This window comes from Vigna unguiculata, chromosome 5, assembly GCF_037176805.1.
Source record: "Vigna unguiculata cultivar grain cowpea cultivar isolate G323 ecotype 2 chromosome 5, ASM3717680v1, whole genome shotgun sequence".
Classification (NCBI taxonomy): domain Eukaryota; kingdom Viridiplantae; phylum Streptophyta; class Magnoliopsida; order Fabales; family Fabaceae; genus Vigna; species Vigna unguiculata.
Genome location: NC_140796.1, coordinates 5,376,585 through 5,398,758, shown reverse-complemented (window position 1 = coordinate 5,398,758; position 22,174 = coordinate 5,376,585). Strand labels below are relative to the sequence as shown.

At 31.6% G+C, this 22,174-nt stretch overlaps 2 protein-coding genes across 2 annotated transcripts; both read right to left on the bottom strand.

Annotated features, from left to right (window-relative positions):
• Positions 1 to 203: 203 nt before the first annotated feature.
• Positions 204 to 10,021, bottom strand: ATSTE24 (Peptidase family M48 family protein). The gene is made up of 14 exons (XM_028073082.2): positions 9,834 to 10,021; positions 8,492 to 8,639; positions 8,268 to 8,352; positions 8,097 to 8,192; positions 7,787 to 7,852; positions 7,556 to 7,654; positions 7,277 to 7,390; positions 6,639 to 6,749; positions 5,732 to 5,794; positions 4,900 to 4,992; positions 2,164 to 2,277; positions 1,104 to 1,175; positions 840 to 905; positions 204 to 598 (listed from the first exon to the last, which is right to left on the bottom strand). Exons 1-14 carry the CDS (start codon positions 9,862 to 9,864, stop codon positions 482 to 484), a joined length of 1,275 nt encoding a protein of 424 aa, XP_027928883.1. The 5' UTR covers positions 9,865 to 10,021; the 3' UTR covers positions 204 to 481.
• A 1,544-nt stretch (positions 10,022 to 11,565) lies between these two features.
• Positions 11,566 to 14,737, bottom strand: LOC114185781 (Ribosomal L5P family protein). The gene is made up of 3 exons (XM_028073691.2): positions 14,302 to 14,737; positions 13,458 to 13,658; positions 11,566 to 12,122 (listed from the first exon to the last, which is right to left on the bottom strand). The coding sequence occupies exons 1-3, from the start codon at positions 14,563 to 14,565 to the stop codon at positions 11,778 to 11,780; spliced, it is 810 nt and encodes a 269-aa protein (XP_027929492.1). The 5' UTR covers positions 14,566 to 14,737; the 3' UTR covers positions 11,566 to 11,777.
• Between the last annotated feature and the right edge of the window lie 7,437 nt (positions 14,738 to 22,174).

The following is a 22,174-nucleotide window of genomic DNA, read 5'->3' as shown; positions in this document are numbered from 1 at the left end:
GCATATGACAAAATCTTCAACCGTGTTTAGAAGGAAAAAAAACTAAAACAATCTTTCCCCAGATTATAAAAGGTGAAGAAATAAAAAAATTTGAAAATAGAAAACAGACTTATCACAATTCTAGGAAGAATATAGCAGAATAGTTTTTTCTACTAAGAAAATAAACATCTATTAAGAGAAAGAAGGTATTATACTCTACCATCACCAAAAGGTCAACATTTTAAATGTAGTATTAAAAAAAATGATGGAGAAAACAAAGTAACAGTTATGAAATGGACCAAAACATTTTCCTATTTCCCTTCGCTCTTGCTATCTTATCTAAAGCCATTTGGTGTTCAACCAGGACCAAAACATGATCATTGAAAGTGAAACCTAAGCTACACAAACATGTCACCTTTAAGATATTACAGCTATAGTACTCAATCATTGCAGGTTACAGTACAACCAAATTATGCTGTTCTTCATCTATAAGTTGCTGTTTTCAGTCTTTCTTCTTGTCTGAATCGTCCAGCGCAGCCAATCTTTCAACAAGGGGAGGATGAGAATAGTGATAAGCAGAGAACCAAGGATCTGTATTCATAGCTGACAGATTCTCCTCCTGAAAATGCAGCCACAAAAGGACTTTAGTTCCATCATCAGCAACAAAAACTACTCTTTTTTACACATAATAAACATGAAGAACAGCAGTGAAAATAGAAAACACATCCGCAATTAAAAACAAACTTCTTTCGTCATTTAAAATTTACTTACGCTTATCAACTTCTGGCCATTTTCAAATAAATTTCTCCATTTCAAACTAGGAAAATAATAGTATCCAAGGACATATAATAAAATGTCACCTGTAGTTTCACAAGCCCGGATCGTAATTCAGATGCATATCCAAGCTTTTTAGCAAAGGCATCAGCCTGCATAGGATGTTACACATAAACAAAGTCAGAAGGAGACAGACAACACAAAACATGGGAGATCAAGTCTATGCTCGGTCTCAGTTGGAGTTGAAATTGAAGTTATTCAGATAGAATAATTTTTAAACAACATATTTTCCACTAATCCATATTCACCACAACAAAGAAAGAAGGAAGAAAACGAAAAAGGAAAGTAACCTGAAATTCAAATGATCGGCTGACAAGGTTCAGACCAAAGCTGACCAATTGCTGAAGTGGGATTACAGTATGCTGCAAACAAACCCAGGTCGAAGGATGTTAAGTGCTTTGAGGATAAAATCTTCCATCACTCTACAGAAAGAATAATGATATGTGTTTGTTCGATGTAAAAGACTTAGACCCATCTCTTTGTACTTTCTTATTTATAAATGCATAACCTTATATGCATTACACAAATTAGAAATTCAAACGGGCCTCTTATTATTTACCAGTAAAAGGGGATGTCTGAGAAGGTAAAGCTAGATGAGTTTAAAAGTTAGTAACTAAACATGGTTCGCAAAGCACAATTTTGGATGCCTCCCATGCTAGCATAATATTTGGCTATGTAGATTTGTATCATACAACAGATTATGCTCCTTACATGGATTTAAGGATGATTGAATGGCCAATGCAATGGTATAAAAACTCTAAATTAAACTAATTGAACATTCAATACAGGTAACACCCACAGTAGGGATTGACCAGGAATTAAGGGCAGGGCCTAAAATTATAAAAGTCATGAAAAAAGGATATTTAAAAAAAAAAAATTGTGATTCATTTGCCATCTTTGTTCTTCAAATTTAAAGGCTTTCTTGCTCCAAGGCCACAGCATCCGAAGCAAATAACTAATATTCAATTTCAGTTCTCCTTGATACAAAGAAAAGCACAACTTTTATATTACCATGAGATGATAAGCAAGCCAAAGATCAAACATAATTGTTATATTTAAGCCACCCACCACATTGTGACTGGATTCCTAATTGCTATACAAGGACGGCTAACGAACAGAAGGCATCATCTCAAATACATATTCGATTTAGCATTAACAATTTTGAATCTTTAAACATTTTGTATATACTGTTAATTGAATATGTACCACACAGGTTATCTTAAAAGAAACAAACATTATCCGATCATTGGTGAAAAATATTGATTGTACGTATGCTGCACAAAAATGTGCATCCAATCAAAATCAAGCAAACAATATTTTAGGAGGAAAGACAACAATTTTGAAATGTACCTGGAACAAGATGAGCCCAATGAGGACTGGCTCTGTATCAAACCCAAAACTTCTAAACAGATCAGTTGAATTTCGCACCAGAGTATATCCTCCAAATTGCAGAAGTGTAAGAATCTACAACAACATATCAAAGCACCAAACATAAACTCGGACAAATATTGCAACACCTTTTCCATCGAATATTTAATTTTATTTGACATGATGAAAACCGCAAGCAAGTAAAGCATTTAATAGAGAAAGAACATAAAAATAGTAATTTACACTTTCATTCCTTCTATTTTAAAAAATAGTATCCCTTCCCATGAGAGATTAATGCCTTAAATTTCAATATAACTTAATGTGAATGAGCCTATCACGACATTATTTTTCTCTTTATGACACTCAGCATTATCAGTGGTTAGTTTTGAAGTTCCAAACAAATAATAGGGTGATCAAAACATCAATTTGCCTAAAATCATAAAATCAATAATAAGCTCAAAATTAAGCAACACTGCAAATTGCAGAAAGAAAAATATCACCGACAGGCTCATTTTCTTTAAATTGAACCAAACTGTAACATATTTCATCTTACACTGGAAGGAAGTGTAATTGAAGAATTTAAGACATGAGAGAGCTTAATTTAAGCATCTCATTGAGAAGGAAAGTTTACTTTACCCTTTAATAAATTTTAATTTAAGATAATCCAATCAAATCATGCCTTTGACTTTCTAAAGGTAAAAGAGGAGGATCTAATTGAATTTACAAGTTTACCGCAGAATATTCCATTGCCAAATACATTATTTCTAATTACAACACCAAATGCAAAAGTTATATGCTGTACTTGATGGTTTCACAAAGAGGACCACACAAGGATTCAACAAGGTTCTTAGCCTTTTGTCTATCTTGGTGTACCTATGTTCAAAGGGAAACCTAACTTGAAATTAAAGAGAAGAAGATTTTAGAGTGAATTTGAGAGTGTGTATTCTCTCCTCTTAGGTTTCAATGTTTATAGTACATGAGATACAATGGATGAGAGGAAAGAAGAGAATTCTAGAAGATGCTCCTAGGAACTAGGACTAAAGCATGCTCCTAGGAACTAGATCTAAAGCATGCTCCTAGGAACTAGGTCCAACACACAATTCAATGAATCTCTTTTAAGACTATTTATTCTAACAGAGTTAAAGCTAAGGTTGCCAAATGGAAAGGCTCGTTGCTGTCATACATGGGAGAGTCCTTCTTGTTAAATCATGCTTTTCTGTAGTTTTCAAATACATAGATGGCCAAAACTGCTTCTTAGTCTGCTGAAAACCTGGTTTAGGAATTTTATTTGGACTTGTGATATTTTAAAGGTCAAGGTAGAAGCCACTGTTGCTTGGGACAAGTTGTGCTCGGAATATCATGAAGGTAATTTGGAGCTGATATCTATTAGGGCTGTAAGCAACATATATGGTTATGTTCGGATTTATGGCTGCTAGAGGCTTTTGCAAAATGGTTCTATTTATAAAACTATCCCATCTTCTATAGGGGCTAATATTAAGCATACTCCGTAAAGATCACACTGCTTGGAAACTTGGACATGGACTAAATATCAAATTCTGGACTGATACTTGAGTTATTTAATTCTATGAACATAGGAGCATACATAATAGGCTTAATTCAAATGTTTCTGATTTTATTTTTGAAAAGGAACAGATAGTTCGTGATTTTTTGCCAGATGATATTGTATAACAAATTAAGCAGATTGTGATTTCCATAGCTAGTTACCAGGATATGTTTATATTGTAGCATATTTAAGTGGTGATTTAACCATTAAAGATGCTTTCTTTTAACAGTCATCATTCTAAACCACATGTTTCTTGGGGAAAAATAACTTGGAGCAAAGTCATTCCTTCTTATAAAACTTTCATCCTATGGAGATTGTTATTGCCTACCTAGGAATGAGCTACTTGGGTAAATGTGATGTCTTTTTGTCCTCCTTGTTATAATGATTTTGAAACTGCAAAACATCCTTTCTTAGCTTGTCCTTATACAGTTACATTATGGACTTGGCTTCAAAGCATCACAGATTAGCAGCTAGACACTTCAATAATTAAGACACACCTACATTCCAATAGGAATTGGAGTAATTTGGTGGCAGCAGTGATGCTATCTGCTGTTACTCATATAGTCACAGGAATTTGGAATAGCAGAAACAAGATTGAATTTGAGGGGCTTCACATACAGTATCAACATATTAAAAATAGAATTTTCTCTGCTGTAAATCTTTGGATCAATAGCAGATGATATGAATTCTAACATTGTTGAGCTTAAAATTCCTAAGGCTTTTGCTATTACTTGCAGGTCAAGGAAAGAAGATAATATTACTCAAGTGGATTGGTCTGCTCCAGATGCAAGTTGAATCAAATGTAATACAGATAGAGCTTACACTAGTTATGACGACAATGCAGCATGTGCTGGAATTTTTAGGAATTCAAGAGCTGAGAAAATTGGTTGTTTTGTGAAATTTATACAAGCAAATTCAGCTTTTGAAGCTGAACCTCCTGGGTGTATTCTAGGGTATTGATATCACTATTTAGGGTATTTCTTTTATCTTTTAATTGTATTAAAACTGCTGCATATGATTGGTATAGGTTGTAGTGCTAACCTGGTTAGAATTACAACCTCTATAGTGATGCAATAGCATTCTTTCTTTTGATTAAAAAAAAAACAGAGGCAAACTAGTATTCACTTTCAGTTCAGTAATGCTATTACACAAACCTGCATTGCAACAAACGTGTATACAGTATGGTTGAGCTTCCAGTGTCCCAACTCATGGGCAATAACAGCAACAATTTCTTCATCATTTTTGCACTGTGTAACACCATTTGATAATATAAGGACCAATCAACCACAATTCTTAAATTGAGAACTTAATATGGACACTCACTATAAACTACTCAAATATATCAACGCCACTAAAAGTTGAAAGTAAAATCAAAAGATTACAAAGGAGCAGTCATTTATGTAGAAAATGCCAACATAAGTTTATCATCAAATTCTCATGTGAGCCGGTAAATACAGAGACAATCACATAATGTTGGAACCACAACCACTACCTTGAAAACACCACATTGATATTAAAAAAAAAATCCCCTTTCTGATACTTAGAATGCTACTACATAGTATCCAACAGTTTAAACTTTAAACAGAAGCAGTACATATAACAAGTTATAAGAAATAAATTAATAGGCAAGGAAGCCATTACAAGCTATATTCATTAATTCAGTGGGGGAAATACTTCTAGTTAATTGTGGTACAAATTCAGTCATCTCAATCAATTTGAACATAAGTTTTGAGCACAATATAACCATAGCCTGCCTTTAAAATAGGAATTTTACTTAGGTAGCGTTTAATTTAATGAAAGCTGGGAGAGCAAAAATGATACAAACATTTCCAAAGATTCACTCAATATTATTTTTTAATATGCAGCTTGAGAAAACATAAAGAGTAAGAATCTTATACAAAGAAAGCTCTTCTAAAAGGCTAAAACTCAAGAGCTATATAACAACCTGAAAGATAAAATAACTTTCTGCAGTTAGTAATTCCTAACCTGTTGAATTAATGTGTCATAAAGCACAATCCTTTTGTTCTTGAAGAATCCATACATATAGGCCTGCAATATATTTTAGATAAATTACTTCAAGCAAATTTACAAACTGAAGATAGAAAACTGTGAAAGATTATATTCTATACTTTCGTTTTTTATGGCGTAAGAAATTAAAGAAAGGTTATGCAAATTAGAAAGTGTGATCACATATCCAACTCAAAACATTATAAGATACAAAAATAAACAGCATCCCCTATAAGCCATCATCATGAGGTTTTAAGCAACTCTATTGGAAATCACAACAAGCCAAGGAAACCACTCCACAATAGACTGACATCAGATACAATCCTATAATTCCATCAACGAGGTATGACAAAATTTGAGCATTCAATATTGAAAAAGATCCTCTAAAGCCATGACTTCCTTCTGCAAAAAAATGAGAAAGCGCCTAACCTTCATAAGCAAGGTTCAAAAAGGCCTATCATATGGAAGCCATTATTCAAGACCCTTTTTCAGTATATGGCAACAGAAAAAAGTTTATCATAATAGTTTATTGTGTATTAAAAATATGTGACTGTGAGTGCATGTTACAGCTAAATTATAATCATCCCAAGGGATTCAAAAACATATAAAGACAACTACACAGCAAACAAACAACATAAGAAAATTTGAAAGGGCTGGCAATTGATAAAAAAAGTCAGGATGATTGATTGACAAACTACAAAAAAATTGAATCCTCCGCATGCATGCAGACAATAAGAAATAAGACTTACTGGACCTCAAAAGGCAGGTGTAATGGAAACTATAAATTAACGTTAATGAATATATTTGATATTAGAGTAAATATGCATCATTGCATGAAGGGTAATCGTATTGGTTTTAATTTTACAGGAGTTCAATATTTCCTTACATTGCTGTGACTTGATCTTGTGGATCCATCAACAACAAACAGTTTCCTTAACGGAAAGTTGAGGGTGGAAGCTAGTTTCTCGATTTTCTCCCTGAGTTGGCCATCTGGAAGCTAGTTACAAGAATATCATGAGCACAAAAATAAAGATATAAAGTGTGATTAGAAAAATACAGAAGATATTTGCACAAACTACAATTCCAACTAACCCAACTCCATTAATGTGTTAATTATGTGTACAGCTTTAACCCAGCAGTTATTCATCTGTGAAAAGCATTAATGCCACTAAACATGCCCATGATTTCAATTTCCTTGTTCTAGTTTTAGCAAAATTAAACACTCAAACAAAAGATTACTGCGCCCTTCCTCTAGCTTGCTTCTCCCAAGGTCAAGCAGACTGTTCCTTATCAAATCCACACTCTGAATCACCCCATCCCCTCACCATCCCAGCCAGCACCCACATCCATCAACTTGACCTCTCCCAAAACTTCATGTCATCCCCCCAATCCCCCACAGAAGAGAGTCTAAGTGTAATTAGCACTGACCTTAGAACACTTCAATATGTAACTACGCCAAAATTAAAATAAAAAAACATGGTACACATACTTTTTCTAAAATATAGTAAGATGACAAAATCTTACAGGGGTGAACTTATTGAAGAGTGGAGCTATCAGTACTGGATAAAGAGTCATCATCACAATAGAAAGTCCAAATGTAAATGCCCAAAGATAGATGGCTAAGTATGGACCTCCTTTCTGCAAAAGTTAAAATGAATGTTTAAATAGAAAACAATGAGTCCATCATCCATCACGGCCAACAAAAGGACAGAAAGAGAATAAAACATAATTTAGTAAATATCACACCAAACATCAAGCTTAAATTTTCAAGCAACGATTATTTTGAATAGCAGAAGATTTTACCTGTACTATTACAATGATTGCAGACACAATAGGTGGACCAATTATTACAGCAAGGAAAATTCCTTTAATCATGTCCCTAAAGAATAACCACGGTGTTTGCTGTATAAAGATCATAAAAATGTAAGGATACAAGCATATATAAATTTTGCAAAAGAAGCTTACATACTCAGGTGTGAAAAATCTCAATTAAAATAATACATGGATAATTGAATTTGAAGGAAGAATATGAACCTTATTGAAACCATGACGGGCCTCAATCACAAAAGTTGAGTACAGAGAAAAAGGTAAATCGGTTATCTGCAGAAAACGTAAAAGTGCATAATAGATTTTATTAAAATGTAGATGACAAGATTGATAATAATTCAAATGTACTAAAAAAGGCATAAAAAAGAAAACCTTATTCCAAAAAATAATGTTTCAGCACATAATATCAAAAAAGAGAGAAAAACAAAAAACTAAATATCCAAGTTTATCTTGGTGAAGTTGAAATATGGAGTAAAACTGATGGTCTCAATTATGCACAATAAACCCAAAAGCATACCTGTGACCAAATCATCAAACCAGCTAAAAAGGCAAGAGTATGCAGTATTTCATTCTCTGCATTGAAACCAACTGTTGTCACGTATTCTCCTGATTTCTGCAAGCAATAGACATAAATTTTACAATGGCAGAGAAGAAGCTGTACTTCATAAACAACATAACAAATTCTCACCTTCCAAAACCAGGGCAATACCCCAAAGTACAAAATTGTAGAGTCTGTCACTATTGTCACAAACTCGTGAATAAAATGGAAGTGGCTGGACAAAGTAAAAATAAAATTCGTCTGTAAGAATGCTAATAATACACAATTACAAAATAGAATACCAGAGATACCCCTGTGCGAGTGTACGATATCACTATCTAATGAAAGAAATTCACACAAACAAAAGAACAAACCTTTTATCAAGACTATAGGCTCTTGATTTTTCAAATTTCTCTTGGCTGATAACCCCTTCTAAAGTCTTTGGAAGAGTTGGAAGTTTGAGGGCCTTATGTTGCCGCATATCCAAGTAAGTTTCAAATATATACATTAATATCATAAATCCTGAAAATAGATCAGAAGAAAACCAGGAAAATTTACATCTTTATTTTCAATTTTTCAAGGTTAAGCAGTGGAATACAGCAAAAACAGTAAATGAAAACAGTAGAGGATAGTCAAAACTGGACCAAATCAAATGCTAGAAAAAAGCCAAATTCATGGAGAATGGTGGTGTAAGTGAAGGGACTAGACAAATTGGTTGTAGGGTCCAGCGAAGCTTAACATTAGTGAGTAATACGATGCATCAAGATTTAGGTGTCAGATTTGAGCAGCTACTACTTATAATATTCATTTTATTAGTTTCACTTTTACCCAGAGTATAATCCTACAGTTTCCTATATATAGATCGATCCACATTATGCTTCATGTCTGCTTCTTCTCCCTATTTATGTCTGTTCACTCGGTTAGAACAGTCTACCAAACACCCGATTCCATTAAGGCAAGTCAACTATGTTTTAATAAACATCCCAGCGAAGAATCATTGAAAGATCAAACAACTAGCCAACCTAGCTTTAATGCCCCCAAAAACATATTATATAGGCATAAAATAATCATACTTTTTAATCCTAAAGTTTTTTTGAAGCTATCTACACAACCTAAAACCAAATAATTGCAGTTAAATATCGGAGTATGACTAATCAGTGAAGTATCGTATGCTGCAAGTCCATCAGGGTTCTCCATAACACATCCTTGACCACCACAACATCCTTTAAAACCCTACTTTGCCCTTTGCTTCTTCATCTCAAGTTACAATTAACTAACTAGAAAAAGGAAGCACAATGTCTATCGACATTATTCTTATCTCCCCAACACTGGTTAATGGTCAAAGACCAAAGGGTTTTCCAATTTCAAACAAAACTACATAGAAAATAACAAAAACACATATGCATGCTGGCAAAGGAAAATGCCAGTACAAGTCAAAGAGGGGACTGGGACTCAAAATCCTCAAGTGAATAATCACAGCACGTTCAATTAACGCATTATCTCAATCCAATTCAAGAGTCGAATTACACAATTAACTTAAAAAATGGCAAATTCATGAGAAACCCAAATCAAATTACCAGGGAAAAGAAAGAAACTTTATTTACAATCAAATGACCCAGTAGCTGAAAGAAATAGTTTTTGAGTGTGGAAAATAAGAGAGGGGGAAAAAAGGGGGAAATGCAGAAGGGGGCAACAAAAAGAGAAGAAAGAGCTCACCGACAACGGCTTCCATATAGGGAAACGCCATGGCTAACACAAAAGCTGATGAACACAACAACAAAATGAAGAACGATATATCAAAAGAAGAGAGAGATCATTGGGTTTTATAGAGAGTTGCTTCGAATATCGGATTTGGGATCAAAAACCCCTTAGGTCCAAATGTCTGGGACACGTCTTAAAATTTGGGTATTATGTTATCCACTTAATTAGGTTTTTAGAGTATAAAATTTAGGATAAATTTGTTTTCTTTTTTTTACACAAAAATATTTTAGTATTTACAATTTTCATCCCAAACCAAACAATGAAGGAGGTTAAACTAATGCTAAACTACGTAAATATTTCATACTAAATTATTTTTAAAAATATGCAATTTATTAAAGGGTTAAATATGTTTTTGTCCTTTAACTTTCAGTGAATTTTGAAATTAGTTCATTTTGAAACTTTGACCCAATTTAGTCCATCATCTCTCAAAGTACGTGGATTTAGTCCTTTTAATCAAATTTTGTTCAGTTTATTTGACATTTTAAGCGTATTTCATAATTGGATTTGACTTAACATTAAAACAAGAAATGTGTCAAACTGTATAAACAACTCAAATACAATCCTAAAATACGTACGAAACATTAAATAAAGTTAACAAAATTTGATCAAAATGACTAAATTTACGTATTTCGAAATATGAATGACTAAATTGATTCAAAGTTTAAAAATTGACTAATTTCAAAATTGACTGAAAGCTAGTGGATCAAAAACATATTTAACCCTTTATTAAATCATAAGAAAGTTTATAATAAAAAAATTCAAATAAATTATACCTTATAAATTTTATACTTCAAGGAACTTAAAGAAAAAAACATTGTCCCTCAATTTATATATATATATATATATATATATATATATATATATATATATATATATATATATATATATATCACAATTCCATTAAAACTAAGTGTTGGTTGGGTCATACTAATTCTACACTTATGGTCCAAACCAGTTCTTTGTAGTTATATCATTGAGTTTGTGAAATAAGCTCAATGAAAAGGTTTGACCAAGTTTTAATTTCATAAACACCAGTTAATTAATTTTAATGTTCAATCAATGTGTCTGACCAGGCTTAAAACTATTTTAAAGTCAACATTTTATATCTTTGTTTTAATTAGCATTGCATGAATTTTATACTTTTAGAGACAAGTGTATGTTTAAAATTAATCAGTAATGAAAAATAGAAAGTGAGATCCATCTCAGATGAACATTTTCAAACTCTTTGTGGATTCCACTGTTCTCTTTCTAGAATGGCAAATTCTATTAAGCTAAATTCATTACTTTAGCAATATAAAAATCTCAGTGTTGTAAATGATAAAGTTTTTAACTTTTGCAATGATTACTTTAATTATAGAATTAATAGATATTTCTGATAAGTATTCTCGTTGAGTTCAGATTATTTTTTATTGGATGTTGTTGGTACGGTCATCTGTCAATCTGCTGTGTCTTCAAAATATCTGTTATGTCTTCAAAATATATCGACGATGTTGATACTTTAAACAAAATTTAATATGTTTTACAACATCAAGATCAATGTTTTTTAATGTATTTTGGAAACACAACATAGGAAAAACACATAAACATCCAACATAAAATCAAAATTCATTCTTGTCTCTATTAACAAGTTTAGGGTGTTTTGTTTAGAGACCAAACACACAATGAAGCAACAGTGGAGTGATCCAAATAATCAGGAAACAAATGGATATCCATTAGAAAGAAGAACCTGCATGATCACGCCATAAGCTTTCAGAGTGATTAGTTTAAAGCATGGAAATGCTTCATACAAAAAGAATAAGTAACTTATTAACATTACATCCGAATGAAACAAGCAATACAACACAGTCTCTTCTGGTCCCCAACCTTACTTTAATCCTATGATTTTGCATCAAAACTATGTCACTTCCTTCCTCTTCCTCCCCTTTTTGAATCAAAATGATGAGACTTAAGCTTCTTTTTCCGTCCGGCGTCCGCCACAGGACCACTTCCCTCTCTGAAGGGCATACCCATAAGAGCCAATAATCTTTGAGCTTCTTTATCAGTATTAGCTGTTGTGGTGATGCAGATGTCCATTCCCCTAGGCTTGCCAACAACATCAGCTCTGATCTCTGGGAACACACCCTGGTCCTTCACACCAATGCTGTAATTTCCATGTCCATCAAAGCTGTTAGAGTTCACACCTTGGAAATCTCTTGTTCTGGGAAGTCCCAAGTTGATGACTCGGTCGAGGAATGAGTACATAATCTGTCAAAAATCAAATTTCAGCTATGTATGATATCAGAACTAGGATGTAGTATTCAATGGAGAAATGTAACGTTGTAAGTTAAACACATCAAATTTGCATATATTGCATGACATCAGAAACCATTGCATGTTTTGAAATGGATTACGGTAGACAGGATTTTTTGCAACATCTGAGTAAATGACTTGTAGTTGTTCAGATTTTCACATCTAAGATGTGAATTTTGGGTTGTAAAATATGTCTTCAAACACGTAGATAGTTCATTCACCCAGTTCTGGATCAGAACACTTTATTGAAGTGAAGTGACAATGAAAACTAAACAATAATGATTAGTGTAGCTATCCGAAATTGAACAACTTTGACCATCATACACATCCAAAACAAAATAGAAGGCCAAAATTTACTTTAACTTACGGATTCTAAAGAAACAAGTTCAGGATATCTGATAATAATGATAACTTCTGTTCTTATAGGTGGAGAATAATGTTCTCTCGGTAAACATTTTCTGTTACAAGATAATCTCTAACTGATGGGCAGCATATTATGTCGACAAAGAATATTGCCAATTTGCAAAATGAAAGCATATATTCCTAACATAAATAGCAACAATGTTCTAGGTTACCTTTTAGTGTCGAGTATGACACTTTTTCCATACATTATTTAACTTCTTCAGTTCTTAAGTTTGCCACCAATTGATTACCACTATTCAGAACTGCTACTAACTTCCCAGACCAAACGAATATAGTAAATAAATCAAATTCTTTCATAATCATATAATTCACCATTAAACTATATCCCAATTTCCAAACTTCATTTTATTCCTACTTCTGCTAAGGGATGTCAAAAGGCATATACAATCCCTAGCGGCAGATAAGGACAAGTTAACAAACAGCATCAATTTATCAGTAAGGAATCCGCACATGTGCCAAAGATTACTTTAACTTCTCAAGTTCTATTGTTGGCCAGGTATCCATTACCAATTTTCAGAACTGATATCAAGGGATGTTAAGAAGCTTACACAAGATCCTCAGCCGCAGATAATGGACAAATTAAAAAATTGTAGCAACACATTTCAGAATAAATTTCCAGCAGTATATCAGCACCAGAAAAAGGTTCCTTATACCATAACATTTAATTGAATCAGCACTGCATTAGCTCAGTACCAGAAGCCAAAAACATCATGATATGATACTGAAGTTGTTCTAAATATCATCTACACTAGGAAAACATCTAGAGTGGTGGTAAAAACGGATCAACAAATTCATTAAAGCATCACATCACATGGCAATCAACTGTATTCATAAGACAATATAAATCAAATGCTACAGCATGCTCACGTTTCCTCTTAGTGTCACAGCAATCCCAAGCGGTTGACCTTCCCTGATCTTAAAGGTGGCAAGAGAAGCCCTAGCCCGAGTCTTCACAGGTCTCTGCCCTGTGATCATTGCTAGATCACTTATTGCCGCATCCAAACCCTTGGAATTTTGTGCAGCGTCTCCAATACCACAGTTAACCACAATCTTCTCAATTTTAGGCACCTGAAATGAAGATAAAACCCAACATTGCAAAAATTGAAGGAAAACCAAATGATCATGTCCCCCTTTTCATCTTTCACACTATATTACATTGAAAATTATGGTATACTCGGGAGAGAAAATAGTATAACGAAAAAACGGCAGATAAAGATACATTTTCTTACATTTGGTTGAGGAGAAAAATGAACACTTATTATAAACAAAAGTTCAATTCTTTTCTTCCCCACCATTTTCTCTAAAATTCAAATTTTCTCTCCTCCCTAGTCTTCTTTCCACACCATTAGTCCCCCTTACCCCTAATCAACCCTCAAAGAAAACTGAAATTTCACCATGAAACCACATGAACCTTAAACAACTTAACATGTCTAACCTAAATTTCCCTACTGTGTGAGACCAAAGTTGCAAACCCCATCAACCCTAAACCATAAAAATTAAAATAAAACAACAAAGACAAAAACAAAACTTCAAAGTAACCCCCCATAAATCCAAAGCAGCTTAACACAGGCCCATCACATTTGTCCCACCACATAATACCAAACCCGCACAATCCCATCAACCCAAACCAAAAAAGATTCACACTTTTACTGTCAAACTATCTTAACAATACGCCCATTAAGCAAAAAGGTAACAAAAACTTCGCAAAAACCTGGTGCTTGTTGGTGTAAGAGAACTCTTCTATGAGCAAGGGAACGATTTTCTCAGTGTATGCTGTTTTGAGCCTGTATGTCTTCTCTGCGTCAGACTTCTCCACCAACACAACCCCAGAATCAGAGGCCCTCACAGGCACCACCACATTCCCATGTCTTTTTACATGAGGGAACACTGAAGAGGAAGAAGAGTGTGGAAAGGCACGAAATTGAGCGAAAAATGAGGATCCGGATGAGTGTAGAAGCGAAGGAGCCGTGGCCATGGTGGATATTCAGTGCTCACACTCTGAGCTGATTATAGATGGATAGCGTTGGAAGGGGTTTAGAGGGTAGTGTTGAAAAGTGCCCCTTGTGTTGAATCCTATTTACGAAGATCAACAACGTGGGATGAGAGAAAATCTTGGCCAACCAAAGCGTATACAAGGAATTTGTGTTTTTTTGTGAGTGTAAGGTGTGGGGAAAAAAAATGCAAGAAACCAAGAATGGATAAGGAGTCGAAAACTAAACTGTGAATGTCCGTTTTACCATTTTTGAGAACAGTAGTTTGTATTGGTTATCTGATTTTATTTTATTTTTCTACAGCGAATGGATTTCTTAGAAAATAAAACTGTCATTTTTTAATATGATAGTTTAAAATAAATAAAAATTATAAGAATTTAGGAGAGATGTATATATGTAAAAAAATACCAAAGAATTTGAAATATCTTTTCAAAATTTGTGGATTTTATCTTAAATAGGCCATGGATATTGCCCTTACTAACAAAAACAATTTAGCAATGTATCTTAAAATTTCTTAAAATCATAAAATTACTTATCTAAACACAAATAATTTATTTGTGAATATTTATGACTTAATTTATTTGTGGATATTTATGACTTATGTGTTGTTGAACTAACTTATATATTACGGATGTAAACTCTCCTTTAAACTTCAATATACTAATAATATTTTTAGTTCACAACATTAAAATAATATATTTGTCAGCTTTTTTTCTCAAATAGATAATGATATTTTAACCCTTTTTTTATCCACTTTTAATCCACCACTTTCATCACTCTTAGATCATCACATCACATCACTATAAAAAATTAAATATATATATATTTATATCTTTTAACTTATTTAGTTCGACGATATGAATGCTAATAAAAAAATCAACATTATAAATAAGTAATTTTTTATTGATTAATCAAACAATTAATAGTTTATTTGACTCAATTTTCTAAATAATGGACATAAAATAGATTATGAATAAATATATATACGTGCAAATTAAAATTCAAACTGAAATAGGTTAAATTCGATTTGAATTCACGTTAACTTTTTTCAACTCGATCTAATATGGATTAGACTCTATTATGTTAAAGGTAGATTTGACTTTACCTAACTAAAGGTGAGTTTGACTCAACTCCACCAGAGATGGGTCATAACGACTTTGTCTTATATGGATTAATTAGACTCGATCCAACATTGACCTAAGTGACTTAATTTGATGTGACTCCAATTTACCCAACCTAACACGGACACAATCCTACTTAATTAAACACGAACTTGACTAAAAGTGGGTCAAACGTGATTTAGCTATAGTTGGTACCAATTTAGCTCAATGTGAGGTGGACCTAATTCAACTCAACCCAAGGTGGACTCAACTCAAGTTGGCCCAACATGGGCCCGATTTAACTCAATTAAAGGTGGGACTCACATGACATGGTATATGGACCCAAAATGACTTAAACAGTGGTGGGCCTAACTCAACTTAGCATGAGGTGAATCTGACTTGACTTTGTCAAAGGTGGAGGTTTGGCTATACTCAACCTAAAGTAGGTAGGCTTGACTTAACTCGATTAGAGGTGGGATTGACTCAACTCAATCTAATATGGGTCAACTAAACTTTGTCTGAGGTGCCCCCCCTCCCCTGATACGACTTAATCCTTTGTGAGCTTATGTCAACTTGACTCGAGTGGGGTCAACCTGACTTGGTCCGAGATGGACTCGATCTAGCTCAATTAGAGATGGACTTGAACCGACTCGAACCGAGATGGGCTTGACCCTACTTAGTCCAAGGTGGATTTGAATTAACTCGGTTTGAAGTGAGCCCAATCGAACTCTACACAATCTGATATGGATTAGTCATGACTTAACCGTACACGGGTCTAACTTGACTCAACTTGACTTATCGCGAACTTAACTTGCCTTAGCCCAAAATGGGTTTGACTTTACTTTGTCTGAGGTTTCCCTTACACAATTGAGCTAAGGGTGAACACAACTCAAATGAGCATGAGGTAGGCTCGAATTAACTAGGTTTGAGGTGGGTCTGACTCAACTTAGTCCAAAGTAAGTCCAATTTGACTTGCCTTTATATGGCTCAATAGGGGCTTAACTTTACTCAATCTAACGTAGGCTCAATTATACATTGCCTCATGTGGATCCAACTCGATTGAGCTCGACATAGGTCCAACTTAACTTGACTCAACTTGATTGAGCTCGAGTGCACCCTACTCAACTCAGTTTTAGGTGCGTCTACCTTGATTTGATTTGAGGTGTGTCTGACTTGTCTCAGTTTAAGGTGCACCCAACATGACTTGACTCAACATGGGTTCAACTCATCTCAATATTTTGTGAGTATTACTTAACATGACCATACATGAGTTTAACTTAACTTTGTCCAATGTAAGTTCGATTTAACCTGTAAAAATGTGAACTTTTTTTACCTCAACCCACATGGACTATGATAAAGTCTTATAGAATGAACCAAATTTAATTGTGTTTTGACAAGAGAAAAAAAAACATACAATTAAAATAAATAGAAAAAAGAAGAAGATAAAAGTGAAACATAATTTAAATAAAAATATGTGAGATTTGATTAAAATATAATATTTTTGGTTTAAGGAACGTATATAAATAAATAAATACCTTTTTAATTAAATTATTAACAAATGATTGACTTTAATGTGAAAAATCTACTAACCATCATAAAAAAAAAGATTGATACTAAATTGATTATTTTTTGAAAATTTCTTACAATCACAAATATTTTCATGCATTTTTCAAGTTACATCATGTACACGTCAACAAGAAAATTAAAGGATTGGAATACATTAAAACCACCATGTCAAAGTATCATTACAATGAAATTATTGATTAATGATCAATTTTAGTAAAAAAAAAAATATTCACTATAGTAACCAGTTTGGATATCAATTTATGAACTAAGAATTACTGGTAACTAAAATAGTTTCAAAAAATTATAATTACTTTCTAAATTAGTAACTAAAATAGTTTATATTATGAATTAGTCTCTAAATTAGTCATTAAAATTAACTAACTAGGTTTCTACTACCTAAAGAATTGATTTTTAAAGTAATTTTTAGGAAATTAGTTTTTAAATTAGTCTCTACATATATTATTTTATCATAAAAGTTGTCACTATTTTATAATTTTTTTCTAGTGTATTTTTCCCCATCTTTTAACTATCTATTAATTTTCTCAAAATGAAACATTAAAACTTTCTTCTTCTTCTCTTATCATTCCTCTTTCTCTTCATTGTTTCTTTCTTATTTTCACCTTGTCCATTTTACCAACAATGAGTCAATAACTATGTGTTGTTTGCTTAGCACAAAATAAAAGAAAAACCTTACTTGAGCTAATAGTTTTGTTACCTTTCAAGTTATCGTGACTGTGTAATTTATTTTCTTTCATTTAATTTAACTTTTTTAATATTATATGTACCCATACATTAGAAAAAAATATTTCGCAAATACAAACAAAAAGGCTAAGAAATTTCTTGATAATTTGAAATTATAAAACAATAAAAAAATAGATTCTAGTGTATAAAATGTTATCCATTTCATTATTATTTTTTTCGTAACAAGTTCCCTTAAAGGATTTTTTTGCTTCGATTTTAAGTCGAGTGTTACAGTTTGACACTTTTTGTCGAAGGATTGCAGTTTGATATTTATAAAACATCACGTTGTGCCAAATATTCTGAGTTTGTAATTTTGACCTCCAAATTTGTAACTTTTATTTATAAATACGTGAGTTTATCATAAACTAACAAATTTTGTAACAAGGGTTATAATATAATATTTAAAAAGTTACAAATTTTAGATAAACAAATAAAAATCATGAAATAAGTTCCACATTCAATGTATTTTTTATAAAAAAAAAAAAACTAATTTTCATTAAAAAAAATAAAGATTAAACACTTGGCATACATGTGTCATTCTACATATAAGCAGGACATATACTCAAGAGAAAATTGTTTGCCGCGTAAAAAAACAAAAAAATAACATCGCTGAAAATGAATTATAAAACCCTTTTAAAAGTAAAAGTACCAAATAAAATCAAATTTTGGAATAGAACCATTTGTAATTTTTTTGTTGTAATGAATGGACTAAAGAATATATTTAATCCTTAAATTAAAACTTAATTTTAGAAATTATCCATTTTAGGTAATATATTTGTGTTTATAATATTTAATCTTTCTTTTTTATTATAGGTATTAATATTCATGATTTATTAAAGGTAGTCATGTATTTATTATATTTTTATACATATTTTTATATTTAAGAACTAAAAAGGTTCAATTAATTCATTGTCTTGTCATTGTAAAATTTCTTTTAACAATTATATTTAAATATTTAATATTTAAAGACCATCACACACATACATAATTTTAACTTTAGAAGAGGAGGAAGTGAGTAAAATATTAATACTTAATTTTTTTTTTGCACTTACCTTTTCTAAAATAGTCTCCATGCAGCATGCTCCCCTGTAATATATAATCAACATATGAATAGCACACTTACATAAAATACAATAAGATATGGTATTTTTGAAAAAAAATTGTCCTCCGAGTATATATCAAATCATAGATATATTATAATTTCATCTCATCTACATACTCTAGTAGATACAAATTCATTTTTCATTTAATCAGCATCATAAACAAGTGTCCTCCACTAACTTATCACCATAAGAAAATTATATAATTAATAGGAATATTTTTACTCATATAAAAAGGTAAATCTCAATGACCTATCATCATGTTATTTTTCGGACAATATACTATATCATAAGATTTTCTTTCAACTATCATCATCATTTGATATTTTCATCTATACGATTTCAATATTATTAAGATTAGGATATCTTCTTCATGAGTCTCAAATTCAATACCCAATATAAACATCTTCTGGTAGTATTTCTTACTTGAAAATAACTACGTATATAATTCATCATATGGTATATCATAATTATAATATCATACACTTTCATTCATATATATACATATAATTTCAATTTAAATGCCAATAAATTACAATTAATTATTCATTACACTGTCACAATTTCCAAATACAATATATTAATCAAATATAAGAATAAAATGAAATATTTTTTTTAGCATTTACAAAATATATATTGTGTTTTTTTATGTCAATGACATTTTCATAAAAGTCATTTTCTTGAATTAAACTAATATGTTGGTTTTTTTTTTCATATTACAATTTAATTTTGACGACAACACAAAATCTTTATCTAAAATGAATATTATAATTATACTAATTATTTACATAGACAACTAATGTCATCATATTATTTTTAGTTTTTTTAATTTACAAATATTATAAATTGACCATGTTTTTTTTTTCTTCAATTCTAATTTATTCAAAATATTAACTTCAATTACAAATATATTAAAAGGACTTTTTATGTCGGTTCTGAAATTGACACAAATACAATCGATGTACAAAGTTTTAACTTTTATGTTAGTTATGAATCCGACATAAAAAGTTCACATTCTATACCGTTGTGATATAATCGACATAAAAAGTGTAATTTTTTGCTTTCTTATTCTTATTCAGCTATTATTCGACCTTTAAGAAGGACTCGCAAAGACAATTTCAAAAGAGTGGGAGAAAGAAATCTTTTTGTCACGCGAGAACTTGGAGGAAGAAGTCCTTTATGAGTTCGTGGTTGGGCTTCGTGGTGTAAAGATAGGCGCAGGCACGAGAAATGCCGGTGAACTTTGAGGATGGTATAAAGGTGTCGTTGAGGACGTTGAACTTCTAGACCTTATTGTTGTTGAGAAGTATAAGGAAGGCAGTGTTCTTGAACAATGTGACGACATATGGGTCAAAGGAGATTAAGGGTTCAAGTGGCATGTTGGTGCAAACGACGGTGGAGTTGTGGTAGCAGATTTTAGAAACCTAAAATATTGATTAAGAGATAGAGAAATAGGAGGAATAAAAAAAACCTTAAATGAGATAAAAACACCCTCTTACAAAACGGGAGAGGTGCGAGAGCAAGAGAGACCCAACGAGAGAGAATAAGCCAAAACGAGAGAAAGACCTACAACCACCAAAACAAGGACGAGATAGGGGTGCAAATAGGAGGAATTTTGGGAGTGTGAAGTACAATGTAAGGTGTAAGAAGGTTGGGTGTCAAAATACAATGCAAATAGGAAGAAAATTAAAGATAATATGACATTTCCTGTGATAACCAACATAAAAAGTCTTGTACTTTAATACAAAATTATCATCGTTTTCACTTACTTTGACGGTTTCAATTATAACCGGCATAGACAATTTTGTACTTTATTACAAAATTGTCACTGCATCCATTTACTACGACGCTTCTAATGATAACTGACATATCACTTCACTTATTTGATGAGTGAAGTATAATCATCTTAGTGAGTTATACTTTTATTTTTTTGCATTAGTGTTCTAATTTAAATAATCTAAAAAATAAATTTATATTTGTAAAATAATGTCATATAGATTAAAATTGTTTACAAATTAAACTTCACCCTAAAATAAAATAATTAAAAAAAAAAATCATGTCCTTTAACTCTACGCTTAAATGAATTTAGAAGACAAATATTAAAGTCCTATTAAAAAAATACAATTTTAACATAAAAAATACTAATCGAAAAAACTAAAGTCATACTTAAAATTACATCTTAATTTTTTTTTAAAATTATCATTCAAACATAACTTACTCATTTACATCATTTTATAAAATTTCCCAAATCAATATTTTAAAATAAAATTATTCCCTTTTTATAGGCATTATTGCTTTACATGGAGTAATTTTCAACTTAAAAACTAACATAATCCTGCTTATGATTATGTTACTTACAAGTATCAAATACAACTAAAAATTAATTTTCATTTATAATCATGCACTGTAGTTCTTTTTCTTACTCATACACCATAATCACAATTTGAACTTATTTTAAATTACATTTCTCATTTCATATGGTTTAATTTAAGAATAAAAAGTAGAAGAAAAGGAGAAATACATCTTGAATTCAAGTTTTCTACTAGCAAAAAAACAATACATTTGCAAATAAAAAAAGTACAATTTTCATTTCATCTGCTTACTGCTGTCTTTTTTTTTTTATAACTCATTGCACCTTAAAATAAACATTACACAAATTTTATAATCTAAAAGTAAGTAAATATATAAAAACTAAATATTTTCCACTAAAACATTAGTTATTTATCGTTCTTCAAGGAAAATAACACAGACGAATTATCCAGTTAAAAAGTTAAAATCTCGGATAAATCCTAATCTTAACAAGTACAAATATTTCACATGATGAATTAAACTAAAATGTATTATAACATAAGTATCATAAAAAATAACAAATTTATCATACATGTAATAATGTGTGATATTGATAAAAAAATCCTTTAAACCGCGAACACTATTTACTCGTATATACGTATAATTTATTAGAAAGTAGTAAGAAGTAAATAAATGGTGTTTTTGAAGGGAGATTAAGGCACTAATTCTAATTATTACTAATTTGTTTATCATCGTAGAAAAAAAAAAGCATTCCTATCCCAATGCCTGGCGTAGAT